Source organism: Miniopterus schreibersii (genome assembly GCF_964146895.1).
Source record: "Miniopterus schreibersii genome assembly, chromosome: 3".
NCBI classification, from domain to species: Eukaryota; Metazoa; Chordata; class Mammalia; order Chiroptera; family Miniopteridae; genus Miniopterus; species Miniopterus schreibersii.
The window spans coordinates 69,535,503-69,550,181 of NC_138103.1; the positions used below are offsets into that span (position 1 = coordinate 69,535,503).

A 14,679-nucleotide genomic window follows, 5' to 3' on the forward strand; every position below is an offset into this window, starting at 1 on the left:
CTTCTCCAGCCTTCCTTCACTGTGTGACCTCAGGGCCACAGGCTGATGAGTCCCTGCCCATCTCTGCCCCACAGCTTGACGTGCTGGACAGAGCACTGCAGGCCCTTACTGCTCCAGCCCAGGAGTCCTCAGAGGAACAACCCCAAGGAGGGGAAGACAGCCAGGTGCCAGAACTGGTGGAGCAGTTGGACGTGGAGGAAACTGAACAGTCCAAGCTTCCACGATACCTGGAGCGATTTAAGGTGAGTCATAGCAGAACTGAGGCCCTCTCAGCTGTGCATTAAAAATGCTTCTCTGCCCTAGTGACAGATAGGCAGTCCTTTTATGCATTAATGTCACTCAGAAAGGCATTAAAAACTGACATCAAAAATTGCATTTTTATTGCTTCACACAGGAAGTGGTCTTAAAAGAAACAAATGGAATCTCTACACTTCTTTTTGTACTTGAGCTAATGGGTCACCATTTTGTTCCCTGAGGCAGCATGTCATTAACCCATCACCCCGACATGTGCCTGGTGGGTGGGTAATACGTGCCTCTCATAGCAGTCACCTGACTCCAGCCCTGAGCGGAAAGGATCTGGTCGTTTCTCCCATTGCACTAAGTGTGCTGGATAACCAGAGATGCAGGTGGAAATTACAAAGCCGCACTTGAGTAGGATGGAGGTAAGATGCAGGCGTCCTCCTTTGCTCACCTTGACGGCTTTGTGTTCTGCAGGAGGACCATTAGCAATGCTCTCTTGTACCACATAGAAGGTGGAAACAAATTTCCACTGCTTCTTTCCAAAACGGCCCTGAGCACTCAAGCTACCTTTGGTAGCTTTCAGCTGAACATCCCAGAAGGCTCGGTGGTCATTAGGAAAGAAGAGCCATGTTCAAAGTTTAAACCCTTGGCCTCTTCGTTGCTTTTTCTCATCTATTTTGTGTGAAGAGAAAAAGTGCTGCCTGGAGGAGAGTTTTTTGTATGAAGCAGAAAACATTCCCATCCATGCCAGCTGACCTCTTATATCACTTTGAGACAGAGAGATGTACATTTTGCCAGATCATTACCTTTACGTCTTTTCAGTAATTAGATTGGACCAGCTATGGGAAATCTCATCCCCCATGTTATAGGGGATTTTGTCCTTTAGCAGCTGTTTCTCCAGTATTTCTATAAGATCATTGCTCAACTTCCCTCTTTTATAATTTGAAAACTGAGAAAGGTTAATCAGTGTTCCCAGGGTATACAGAGTATTAACAGTAGAGCTAGGTTAAGAACCTACATACCTATTCTTTCCTCTTAACCTTGCCTAATTTTGTGGATATAGAAAGGCTAAAAAAGTCTACTTAGCCCCATAGATTGTATTGGCCGCATTCATATTGACCAAGGCTATCACCCTATTCCTAAGAATTACCACCTCTTTCTCTTGTTTCTTATAATTTAGCCTCGAAGAATAGAAATCTGTGCCTACGTTAAATTCTCCGTCCTCACTCTTCCAAAAACACTTTTTTTAAAAAAAAATCAAAAAGGACAAGAGACAAATATTTATTGGCTGCTAGCTGTGCATGAGACCCCATGCATTTCATCCGTCCTCACATGGCTCTGGGTGTCAGATGCTGCTCGTGCCAAGTTACATGGCACCAAGGCTGAGAGAGACCAGCCCACACAGACTCTGGATTTGAACACAAGTTTTCTGAGTCAGAGCTGAGTCCTTGTTCTGATGTCCCAGCCTGTCTCCTTGGCCTCGAACCATGTATAATGATTTTCACTTTGCACTTCCTTTCTTTGTGTTGCCTGATGTTTATTAGTCTCAGGTAATCTGTTTGGGGCCCATGGACCTGCCCACCTTCCTGTCCCCACTGGGGACTTCATCGCCTGTGCCAGTGAATTGTATTTGTGTAGAACATGGGGATGTGGCTCAGGCTGGCCGGGGCTGTAGGCAGCTCTCTCCGGCCATCTGCACCTTGAAGTGCTCAAGTAGATTTGTGTTTTTTGTACTTTACCTCTCCGGGAATACACAGACAGGCCCAGCTGCCACTTCAGACGGAACAAAGCAGTCAGTAAGTAAAGGCTGACCTGGGAGCACAGCAGGTGGAGGACTGCAGTAGCGCAGCCCTCGTGGGAGCTGTTAGCATGCCGTTAGTGAGAAGTCCTCGGGATGGTTCCCATCTGTTGGAAGGAACACGAGTCAGGCAAACATTTATCTCAATTGTTCTGAAGGAAAAGATATGGATGGGCTTCATCCAGTTTATCAGCTGCCTCTGCCATTTTGTTTGCATCTTAGCGCTCTTTGCCCTTGGAGTTGGCTGCTCAGTTTGGTGCAGGTCAGGGTGGATATGTTGATTTGTTATACTTGTGCCATCTTTGTGGTTTAAAAAAGAAACTAGTGGGAATCACAGCATATGGAGTTCCATTTACTGTTTGTAAGTGAAGGGGGAAAAATCACATTTAGTGCATCTTAGCAAAATGGCTGGGCTGGATAAAAAGAGCAAAAGCTACTAGTGTCTGCATGAAAGGAAGCTGCCAGGTTCCAACAAAGTGCCTTTTCCAGTGAGAGAATGTGGAGCTGTTGCAAGTGACTTACCTCTTTTCCTCCTCTGTTCTCCCCCCATTGCCCTGCCCTCCCACATGCACCTTCTCTTCCTTCCTGTCTTTCCAACAGGCCTTGCATTCCCAACTTCAGGCTCTGGGCAAAATTGAGTCAGGAAACCTTTTGACTCTGACCACCCAGCTCATCAAAGACCAGCTCCCTGCCTGTGAGGCAGAGGACATTGCCACCTACGAGCAGAAGCTGCAGCAGTGGCACCAGGAGCGGCTGTACTTGATCCAGAGGGAGCAGCAGCACAGGGAGGAGGCAAAGCGGGAACTCCAGGCACGGAGAGCAGCTAAGGTGGCTGCCTGAAGGCCCTGCAGCCCAGCCCCGCCACAGGACTTCACTGGCCCCCATCACGGGGGGACCACGATGGCAGCTCAGCTTCCTCCATCTGCTTTCTCCTTCTCTAAAGCTGCCCACATGTGCTGGAAAGCCGCGATGTTCAACATACAGAGGCCCTGTGACTACCCATCCACACTGCCCATTCTTAGTTCCCCGGGCTATGGAACCGTGACAGTGGCTGGTAGTCAGACTGAAGCCACCAGCTAAACACCTTACAAGGAGCTCCGGAGGCCTGTGGTGGCATTCCTGAGGACAGGATCACTTCTGAACACAACAGGTCCCTCATACCTATGATGACAGCAGGGGTGCCATGGCTTAAGCACTGGGTCTCAGCATAGGGCTTCGAATGGCCTCTCTCCCCCAGCCAAGGCAAACTGCACATCCTGGGACCTCTGCCCCCTTCTCTCTGGGGCAAGTACTGGGCCTCAGCGGGGTATAGGTGCCCGCACACCTCCACAGTCTCCTTTCCCATGTCCCCCCTTCCAGACCTGAACTGGTAGAAGCTCAATACAGGAGCCAGCACAGGACCCACTGGCTTTCAAATTTCAGGAACACTTAGTGGCGTTTTTGGGATGTGAGGACTCAAGGAGAAAGCTAGCCTCCTTGGCTGGAGCTTCTCCATCACATTGGGGTTACTTTTTCCCAGCACATTGTCTCAGCTCCTTCATTACGTAGATCAGGTGGGCCTTTTGTGCACACACATGCATACATGCAGCTTGTGAACACATTTCAGTCAGAAGTCGCAGAAAATGAGAGATGGGCTGGGAGACATGAGTAATTATAAAACTCAGGAGGCGCAACATTTCTGATGTTTCTCAGTGAGGGGTTGGGGGCAGCTCTTGCTTGCTATGTAGTTTTGCCTTTAAATATAGGAGTGTGCTTTTATTCAGAATTGTATTCTTTTCTCACGAACCTGTGGAAATAAATGTTCTGGGATTCTTTTAATGTATTCTTTATCTTTTGGGGAATGGAGAAGGACATAGGGAATCTCATCATAGTTACTGTGATTTTCAGCAACATCGTTTCAACCCTTCTCCATTCAACTGTGACATTTATCAAGGTCTCACTGTGTGTCAGCAACTCCATGAGGGAGGTGCCCGGAACCCCGGTTTCGAATGAGGAACCTGAAAATGCATAACCCGCCTGTGCCCAAGGGGCGCTGGTCCTCGCCGTCATACTCCATTCCCTCCGCATGCCGCTGCAGTTAGTACCCAGCACAGCAGTAGACAAGGCGAAGTGAAGTGCACATTTGCAGGAAGAGCACTTCCAGTCTGGAGATGCCAGAAGCTCTGATGAAGGAAATCATCTGATTCATGGAAGCCTCGGAGGCTTGTCTCCAGCTGTGCTGGGGTACAAGCGACCTTCCCTGGGAATCGTAAAGTAGGTGTTCAGGAGAGAATTTTTTTTTTTTAATTTGTCTTTATTGTTGAGAGTGTTACAGGTGTCCCATTTTCCCCCCAAATTGACTCCCTCCGCTTCACTCCCACCCCCTCCCCAGGCCTTCACCCCGTTATTAACTGTGTCCATGGGTTGTGCATATATGCGTATAACTTCTTTAGTTCATCTCTTCCCACCCTCCACCCCCCCTTCCCTCTTTCCTCTGAAATATGATCATCTGTTGCATGCATCAATGTCTCTGGATCTATTTTGTTCATCAGATTCTTTTGTTCATTAGCTTCTTCTTAAAGAAGACCCTTCAACATTTCCTGTAGTGCTGGTCTGGTGGTGATGAACTCCTTTAGCTTTTCCTTGTCTGAGAAGCTCTTTATCTGACCTTCAATTCTCAATGATAGCTTTGCTGGGTACAGTAATCTTGGTTGTAGTTCCATGTTTTTCATCACTTTGAATATTTCTTGCCACTCCCTTCTGGCCTGCAAAGTTTCTGTTGAGAAATCAGCTGACAGTCGTATGGGTGCTCCCTTGTAGGTAACTAACTGCTTTTGTTGCTTTTTTTTTTTTTAATATATCTTTATTGATTTCAGAGAGAGGAAAGGCAAGAGAGAGAGAGCTAGAAACATCAATTACGAGAGAGTCATTGATCGGCTGCAGCCGCAACCCGGGCATGTGCCCTGACCGGGAATCGAACCCTGATCGCCTGGATCCTAGGTCGACACTTAACCGCTGAGCCACGCCCAGCCGGGCTCTCTTGTTGCTTTTAAGATTCTCTCTTTGTCTTCAACTTTTGGCATTTTAATTATGATGTGTCTTGCTGTGGGCCTCTTTGGGTTCCTCTTGTTTGGGACCCTCTGGACTTGTAAGTCTGTTTCTTACCTCAGGTAGGAGAAGTTTTCTGTCTTGATTTTTTCAAATAAGTTTTCAATTTCTTGGTCTGTTTCTTCCCCTTCTAGTACCCCAATAATATGAATGTTGGACCTCTTGAAGTTGTCCCAGAGGCTCCTTATACTATCTTCATATTTCTGGATTCTTTTTTCTTTTTGCTCTTCTGGTTGGGTGTTTTTTGTTTCCTCATGTTCCAAATTGTTGATTTGATTCTCAGCGTCCTCTACTCTACTGTTAATAGTCTGCTTAAACATCCTTATAAACAAAATTCTGAACTCTGTATCTGTTAGCTTGCTTGGATCTATTTCATTTAGTTCCTCTTCTAGAGATTTCTTGTGTTCTTTCCTTTGTGACATGTTTCTTTGCCTCCACATTTTGGCTGCTTCCAGGTGTTTGTTTCTGTGTATTAGGTAGAGCTGCTATGTCTCCTGGAATTTGTAGAGTGACTTTGTGTAGTAGGTGTCCTGTAGGGTCCAGTGGCTCAGCCTCCCCAGTCACCGGAGCTGGGCCTTCCGGGTGCTCCCCTGTGTGGGCTGTGTGCACTGTCCTGTTGTAGTTAAGCCTTGGTTGCTGTTGGCATCACTGGGAGGAATTGACCCCCAGGCCAATCGGCTGTGAGGACCAGCTGCAACTACAGCCAGAGAGCTGCTGTGCTGGAGACACCCCTATGGAGCAGGATTTACTTCAGTGGGGCTTTGGTGTTCACCAAGTGCTCCCCTTGAGTGTGTCACTCGTGGATGTGGTAGGGTTGTAATCCAGCGTGGTCGAGTCTGACCACCAGGTGCACTGTCTCTGGGGCCTCCCAGGAGGTGCAGAGTCAGCCTGTGCCAGTGCCTTGCCCAGGGCCACCCAGCACGAGCTACTCAGCAAACCGTAGTTGGCTGCTACTTGTGCTGGGCTTGGAGGTGCTCAGGAGAGGCCAAGCTATGAGCTAATGCAGCTGCTGCTAGTGCCAGGCCTGGGGCCACTTATCAGGCCGTATGGGGCAGCTGCTGCTTGTTTGAGAGATTTTAGGAAAGTCCTAAGCATGAGGCTCAAGAGGCCACTTGCACAGAAAAGCCCCTGGAAATGGCCTGGATGAGCTGCAGGTGGGGAGGGGCGGGGCCTCCGGGAATCACGGGGCGGGGCCAAAGGTGGGAGTCAGGTGCTGGCGATTCAAACATGGCGCCTGCCTGCCCGTGTGCCAGGAGGACTCGCCAAAGGAGCCGTGGCCTCCGCCAGCCCTTCTGCCTGGGAGGAAGCCGCCCCTCCGCCTCTCGCCCGGATCTCAGGCAGGTTAGTTCCTCCCCGAGTGTCCCGGGTCCCTTCAAGCTGCTGCCCGGCGCTGGGCTCAGAGGGAGCGTCCGAGTGAGTCCGTGCCGGGCCCTTTAGAGGAGCTGCTGGGGCTCCCGCGGCCTCCGCGACCCTCAGGGACAGTCCCCGCTGGTTTCACAGCCCGAAGGTGTGGGGACATCTCCAGCCCTGGAGCCCTGGGCTGGGGGCCTGCTGTGGGGCTGGGACCCCTCCCTCCTCTGAGAAACCTCGGCCGCCGAGATTCCGTCGCGGGTGTAAACCGTGGCATGGGGTGTGGGCCCGAGGCCGTGTCTCTGCAATTCAGCCCTGATCTGCCCGCGTCTTCGTCCCTCCTACTGGTCTCGGTGCTTCTTCAGTCCCCTGGTTGTGGGGCTTCTGTTCAGCCAGGTTTCAGGAGGCTCTGGGTGATGTTTGTTCTGTATTTTAGTTGTAATTTTGATGTGGTTGCGGGAGGCGGCGGGTGCAGCTGTTCTCTACGCCGCCATCTTGTTTCTCCTACCGAGAATTTTTTAAATTGAATTGAAATTTACCATTCAAACCAAACCTGTTTTGGCTAAACCCACACCCACCTTGGCCTAAAGGAAAAAGGAAAGAAGACAGAGTGGTGGAAGATCGTGGTGAGGTGCACATACCTCCCCTTGCTCTCCAGGCACTGGGGCCTTGGCACCAAACTTTGCATTTTGTTTTCATACCTTCCGGCTGGCGTGGATATAAGATGTGTGTGGAAACACGCTAGAGATTTCACTAGTCAAAGGCTTTGAAAATTAGTTTATGAGAGTCACGTTTTCGCTTTGAACAAAATAGCTTCTAGTGAGTAGAGGCCAGAGGTGCTGCTAAGCATCGTGCAGTACACAGGACAGCCCCTAACAGAGCTCTCTGGTCCCAGTGTCAGTGGTGCCAAGGATAGAAACCCTGGCCTGGGGTATGCAACCAGGGCATCCGTGGGGATTTTTGCGGCGGTGCAGATGAGACCCAAGAAAAACATTTGTGCAAGTGGCTCATTTACAAATGATACTCCTGCAGCTGGAAACAATTGACATTAGCTTCTTTTCTAACTGAACGTGAGTGTAAAATAAGCAGCAACACAGGTGGGCCATTCTTCCTAAAGAGAATCCATTATAGACAAGGGTAAGCGGTGGTTTGTGTGGTTTTGCTGTCTGGGGAGATAGAACTGGGACCAGGAGTCTTGAGCCCAAATGAAGCTGCTGTGATGTAACCTCCAACAAGCCAGCAGAATCTGACCCCATGTCCCCCAGGAACCTCAGTGGGCCTGCCCAGTGGGTGAGGAAGGGACGGAGTTTAAAATGAGCTCAGGGAGCTTTGGCTTTAGTGAGTCATAAAAGCAAACTGTGGTGTGATTATACTTCCATTAAATGGTTAGAGCTCAACTTTTCAGACTCTGAAAATGGTAAATTTTAAAAATCTTTCCTTAGAAGATGGGGAGAGAGGAATGTTTTCCAATACAGCTATATCAGGAAAATATCCTTTTATTCTAAATAACAGCTTCTTTGCTTGAAAATAACCTTTCTGTCCCAGTTGGTTTGGCCTCTTTGCTGACATTGTGTGCTGCCCTGAGGGTGTCATTGCCTTTATGGTAACAAAAGATGGTAGCTGTGCCATGAGACTGGTAGTCACCACTGGGGTCTTTGTCTAAAACAAAGCAGTTACTTGGGCTGTGCATTTACTATGTGGGAATGTTAGGGGTTCCCGATCTGAGCTGGGCATGTTCACAAAACAGTTTATTCTTACAGAAAAGCATCTGCAAATGAGTTCTATTATGGGTTTTAAAAGCTAGATCAAAGACACGAGGAAAATTTATGAAGGTTTTATAAAGGGGACATTATGTCCTACGCCCAGTGGTAGGAGCATTTTGCTGACTATGATGCTTCCTCTCTGCAGAGTTCAACGTTTTAATCCGTGAGACACCCTCTGAGGTTAATGTGCCTGAGATAGTACGTGAAATAGAACAGGTAGGGTGACCAACTGTAAGGGCTTCCCTGGGACCGAAGGATCTCCTGGGACACAGGATATTCAGGGTAGTCCCAGGCAAACCCCGATGGTCGGTCACCCTGGGTTGAGGCCTTTCCCTCCAGAAACTAAATAGTGGAGTAGAAAACTATTTATTTATTTTAGATTAATCTGATGTAATTCAAATCTTTTGGTGATGATTTCCCACCCTGAGTTTTCACATGTTTGCCTAACCCTTCAATTTCTGGAGGAATTTCAGAATCCCTTCTGGATGTCAGTGAAGCCCATGGCTTGGAGGTACAGTCTTAGATCAATAGGAGTGTGTGCAACAAAGGAACATCATTGACTCAGGACAGGCTGCAATGGCCTTTTGAGGCCACATCTTCTGTGGCCACGTGGAGGGAACTGAGACGCCAGCCTCCCACTCTATGCTCTGCCGTTCTGAGCAGTCTGGGCCCCCAGATACACTGATCCTTCTCTCTACTGAGCTTTCGTGTGCAGTTACCTCCACCTAGTTTGCTTTCCACCCGACTCACATAATGCCAGGTCCCAGCTAAGACATCACCTCTGGTGGTTTTCCTATGGCCACCAGTGCTTACCCTTGAATTCTAGGGGCCTGTCACCCCAGTTAGGGCTGCACTTGTCTGTTCACCGTTAAGTCCTCACAGTATTGCCTACTGCTGGGTATAGAATAAAATAACGATTTGAATGACTACAAGGAATTTCGCCTTTTTTCAGGTACTTGTTTTTTATAATCACTTTTCTGAAACAGCTTTTAGTTTCTGGGTGTTAGTGAAATCCACAGCGTATTACATTACTTACATAGAGCTTACTCTGCAACTGAGCAAGAAACCAAGAGGGGTAACACACTGGATGTAAGTACTGAATAGGGTGGCCTTGTAGAGCCCCAGAAATTCCATCAGCCTTGGGAGGGACCATCCAGTTTGACCATCTTAGAAAATCCTCTCATTTCACAGGTGAGAAAAGAAACTACAGATGGGGATAAAGTGACAGAGGTCACGCAGCCAGGTGTGGCAGAGCTCAGATGAAACATCTGGTTTGGGGTTTGTGTTGTGGTTCATGTAGGAGGCCCTCCGATACCCGCTTCCACCTACAGTGGTGTGTTTACCTTTCCTTTCGTGCGATGTCTTTCCCTCACATCCCGTTTCTGCCCTAAGACCCAGCGTCCTATAGGGCTCGGTTATACAAGATAACGCGGTAGCAGTTACAGAAATAGTGTCAGGACCCTCTCTGAGGTTTGCTCCACCCCCCACACACACACCCCCCACCATGGTGGCAAATCCCAAATCCTGATGAGCCCAACTCAGGAACACAGAACGTGACAGCACACACATCAACTTTTGCCACTTTTGTATTTTATTGTGGAACTGAGTTTTTTTTTTTCCTTTTACATCAAATATCCTCAATGGAAGAGGGGATATTGCACACAAATATCATAAAAGCACTACATATTACTTCCACTGGAAACTAATTTTCTACATTAGATATGACTGGATAGGATAGAAGTGATGCAGGATTATAAGACATAATACCATACACAGCTGCAGACTGACACAAACACCATTCAGAACAAGAGAGAGGAGTGGGAGGTGCCTCTCCGCCGGGCTCAGGACCACTTCGTTCCAGGGCTGCCTTCAGCGCTGTAAGCACCCTGGCCCTGGGGCAGGGTGTTCTCGGTGGCAGCGGGTCTGGACACTGTGTCTCGACGGCTGCTGCTTTGGGGAGCTCCGAACGAGTGCAGAGAAGCTATTTTTTCCCTTCCTTTTCAGTTTTTGATGTTGCCTTTTAAATCAAGAAAGTCACAGATTTTTTTAATAGTAAATCATTTTAATACCAGGTGAATAACCTAATTGCTTTCAAAGAAATGCTCATCCTCAGGCTGCTTTTGGTGTGCTGTTCAGTTGGTTAGAAGATAAAAGCTTACAGTTCCTTTCAAATGGAAGCAGGATCTTTTCTTCTAAGTCTGAAGCGCAAAAAAAAAAAGTTATTAATCTAACTCACAATATCATCACTGAGCAAGAACCTCCTGTGACAGACAGGTGACTAAGAGAGGCAAGAAAAGCAATTTCAGAATCGTACAACAGCTCCCAAGAGCTGAAGTTTGGTAATACAGGACGATGGAAGGGGGTAAAATTTCCAATTAGCAAATGATTTAACCTTATTAAATGAGTACTGAAAAGCTCCTAAACTGCATAAGCTATTGGAGACACTTAAAACATTCATATACACTGGGGAAACCATTCACTATGATATGTAAGGTTAAGGAAAAAAACTTTTTAACTCCATGGAAAATGGCATTTGGGAGAAGGGAGTCAGTCATTGTATCCAGTCCCACAAGACTGAGAAAGCATGCACGAGGGCTGGGTTTTGAGAAAGGGGATAGAATTGGTTAAAATTGAAAATGGAGGATCATCTCTAACATTTAGTCTCCACAGAATTTTGCTTAAGAAGAATACTACCAAAAAGGTCCGGATCGTGAGTGCTTTCTCGATGGAACCCCATCGCTTAGTGTAAATTCCTTCCACTCCGATCCTCCACCTGCACCAGTGGACCGAGTAACCGGGATGAACACAGCTCCTAGAGGTCTGTGGCAGTCTTTAGCTCTCCGTGATGGACATGGTACACTGTGATGGCTGTTACTAAGCTAGTTGTGTATCTATGGAGCTGGCAAAATTAGGCTGGTCACCCAGGTAGAAAAGGTTTCGGGAAGGACAGGAGCAACCTGTAGTGTAACTATTGGTTTTCTTGGTATACTCGGCTCTGTGGTCAGCACTGGGAACAACGGATGGAGAAAAGTACTGATATATTTCACAGGAGAAACACCAGTTGACCAATAACAGCTTTTGTATATTTTCCCCATTATCCCATAGGGAAAAAAGGAGTGGGATAGAATCGTTATAATTGAAGACTGGTTATAATTCTCCTAAAATGTTTGTATATTTTAAAAGCAAAATAATGTACGTGTTAAATAAATTCAGTTTGAGAAATTAGAGAATAAGTCCATCTTCTATCAAAGAAAAATCAGCCAGAGGCCTGGATTTGGCAAGAAGGCCGGGATGTTCCTTTTCCCATGCATTCTGTGGGCTAACGCAACCCCAATCACTAAAGAATTGTCTTGAGGATCTGAGGTTGTCTCGTTAAATACGTCTGAAGTGGATGAGTCTATACTCAATGGAATTCATTTTTGTCACAATGAGTTTTCCACCGTGCGGTAATTTCCTGTACCTTTAATCAATGTGTTTCTTAAGGACTTGGGAAAAAATGGAGTAATAAATAAAAGCTGCATTTCTAGAGAAACCTAAAAAAAAATAGAATATTAGTTTTTTTAAAAAAAATTAAACATTTGAAAATGTAATTCACAGCATTAAGTAGATGCACAGGTCCTCAGTGAAGGGACCCTGAAGAAGCATTGTTTAAAACCCTCATAGTAGTTAGCAGTGCAAAACATACACTTATCAGAGAAAAATAAACTAAAATGTTATTTGTGAAATAAATAACACAGAAAATAAAACGAGGTCATTGTTCACTGCTCCGGAGATCTCAGTCTGCAGGAAACGCCACGTGACAGAGCACAGCTCAGTCATCACTGAGAAGTTGCCACATCTGAACACCGGGTGACTAACCTGTCACTCGGAACCTGGCGTCAGTTTGAATCATGGTCTGGCTCCCCAGAGTCATAGTTCAGTGATGACAATGATGGGAAGGATCTCTGAACTCTACGTGATGAGCAGCAGGAGTGGGGAATTCATTTGCGTTTAATGTATTATTTCTTTTATTTTTTTCCAGAAAAGAAATCCCAGAGCAAACTTTCGCTAGGGTTCTTTGAACTTGTCCTGGCTCTTTTACCTCATGGTTGAAGATCTTGAAAGAATGTAGGATATCACTGGGTGATTCCGAGGCCTGGGAAAGTAGCCTGCCACGCCACTCTCCCCCACTCGCAAATAGCACATATTCAGATTTTTATGTTATGGGAATCAAGGGTGGGAGGTATCACTATTCCTGGTAGCTATGGGCTTTAATAAACATTACTGCTGCAATATCAGACTTCAGTCTCACCAGAACTTCAAAAACAAAAACAAAAAAAAAAACATTCATTTTCTTGTCTTATAAAACACTTTAAAAAAAAAAAAGTCACTTGAAATTTTTCTTTGCATTTTCCAGCAAATGAAAATATTTGTTAAAAAGTTCATCTGAAAAGTTCTGACATAGCTAAAAAAAAAAATTCTGTACACTTGTTCCCATTAATTATACTGAAATTAATGAAACATTAAAAAAAGCCAATGTAAGACAAAGGAAGGTAATTAACTGTACACTTGCTGAGAATCTCTTCCACCATAAGATTCGCTGTTTGCCCAGTTCTGATCATAGAAGCCATTTCAGTCTTGAACTTGCAGTAGTAAGGAAGCTATTAAAGGCTCAATGTGTTTGGCTGAGGAGCCACGGGGGCACTGAGGTGGGACTCCACACGCATGACTCGGCATCAAACTGTTGCACCAGTCAGATGGGCTTCCAGTACCCCCCACGCACACACATGCTCCCGTAACCGGAGTAGCTATAATCTTACACGGATGTTTTATAAACTTGCTGTCTCACATTAAAAAATAATAAGTGCATCAAGTATCTTTGTACATTCAAGTCACTTTCTAAGGCAAATTGTCTACCATCTGTACTCCCAACTGCTTTGGTATTTGCTTGTTAACTGGGGTGGACTTGGGCGTTTCTGCATGCAGGTTAATTGACTCAGAGTGGACTAACTGGGTGCACAGATGCTGGGAGCATGCCTTAGATCAACCTGCTTGAGTGCTGGAAGAGTCTGAGAGTTCCAAATGGGGTTCAAACCACTTGCGTGTCCAGTCTACACTCACTACGCTATGCAGTGTGCAGCCTTCGAACTGAAGGAGCTTAATTAAGGCGTGAAAATCTCACAGGCCCTCATAGCAAGTTCTATTCTCTTTGTGTTCTTCCAGCCAACTTGTTTTAGAAAATTAAGACCCTTTTTGATGACTTAGACTGACACACATGAAAACTTTGCGTATGTAGACTACAGAATACAAACTGCCTAAGAAAATGGAGATGGCGTTGCTATTTTCCCCTCCTTACCCCACACTGTTCTCCTTTCCTCTCTGGGATCTCACCAGCGCCCTCTACCCTGACATCTCCTCCTCTTGCTTTCTGTTTCTTTCTCATTCTCTCTTCTGCGCTCTCTCCTCGTGCGCTCGCTCGCTCTCTTTCTCTCTCTCTCGCTCGCTTTCTCTCTCTCTCTAAGACAAATGCCTCTACCTAGCAGAAGTCAGTTGGGTTTGCTAGTGCATGGTTTCCAAATGTTCAGCAGAGATTAACTGGGGTAGGTCGTTTTGCAATAACTTGAACCCTATTGTGGGAATCCTGTTACTTCCCTTAGCTATCAGCAAAAACTGAGAAATATTAGTGACTTGTACCACCATGACACAGTATAGCGTTTGGCAGGTAACGGTTCAGTGACTTATTTAGATGAATTGACTTTTTAGAAAAGGTGGTTTCAAACTGAAGAATTTCTGGAAACAAAGTTCGAATCCTGTGGTGTGGCTGGCCTCGGTCTTTACAGTTCGATCTTGCATGCGGGGAAGGATTCATCCTGCATAACCACGGTGCTGCTGCTTGCTAAAACCATAATGTTGAGGTCCTGCTGTTTCTCGTGGGTCTCCTGGTACCATTCCCTCATCACCTCTGAGTCATGAGTTGGGATCAGGGTCACCTGCAGGGAGAGGAGAAAATAGCTGTTTAAGGGCAGAGCCAGAAATCAGATGAAAAGATAGAACAATAAGGTACTAATTCGACAATCAGAAGAAGGGTAAAGAAGAAAACTTCCTGTTTTCCTCAAGAAATGAAAAGGACTTTTCTTCAGCTTACATTTTCCAGGAACCAGAATAAAGCTGAAACAAAAATCAAGTTTTGGGGGGGAAGTTGAAGACTGGAACCAAAAGCAACTAATGACCGTCAATTGGTTCATCTGTAGTGACCATCAGATACTCAGCTCTTTAGTATTAAGAGAAGCGCTTCACTTAAGGTGGAATTTCCTTTAACACATCTGGTAAATTTTGCAAGGACAGTGCATATTTAAATCCAAGGAGTCTTGGTTATTATTGCAGCTCAAAGCTCTCTATTGTGTGTAAATGACATTGTGTCCTGTATCTTTAATTTGTGCGTGTGGTTAGGGATAGAATAGA

The 14,679-nt window shown here is 46.2% G+C and overlaps 2 protein-coding genes across 4 annotated transcripts in view; one reads left to right on the forward strand and one right to left on the reverse strand.

The window, feature by feature from the left end:
• MRPS27 (mitochondrial ribosomal protein S27) overlaps positions 1-3,856 on the forward strand; it is a 77,380-nt gene extending 73,524 nt beyond the window's left edge. For both annotated transcript variants that reach the window (XM_081131124.1, XM_081131123.1), the window contains 2 exons: positions 75-242; positions 2,639-3,856. In XM_081131124.1, coding sequence (XP_080987250.1) covers positions 75-242; positions 2,639-2,878 — 408 coding nt within the window. In that variant the 3' untranslated portion in view covers positions 2,879-3,856. The remainder of the gene's footprint in view (positions 1-74; positions 243-2,638) is intronic.
• A 5,952-nt stretch (positions 3,857-9,808) lies between these two features.
• Positions 9,809-14,679, reverse strand: part of MAP1B (microtubule associated protein 1B) — a 90,820-nt gene continuing 85,949 nt past the window's right edge. The window contains exons 7-8 of one of the 2 annotated variants that reach the window (XR_013998364.1): positions 12,097-14,207; positions 9,809-10,436 (exon numbers count right to left, since the gene is read on the reverse strand). Coding sequence is in view for 1 of the 2 variants with exons in the window: in XM_081131120.1 (XP_080987246.1) it covers positions 14,052-14,207 (156 nt within the window). In the remaining variant the exon portion in view is untranslated. Of the gene's footprint in view, positions 14,208-14,679 lie in introns of both variants that reach the window. The other variant, XM_081131120.1, reaches the window with a different exon arrangement.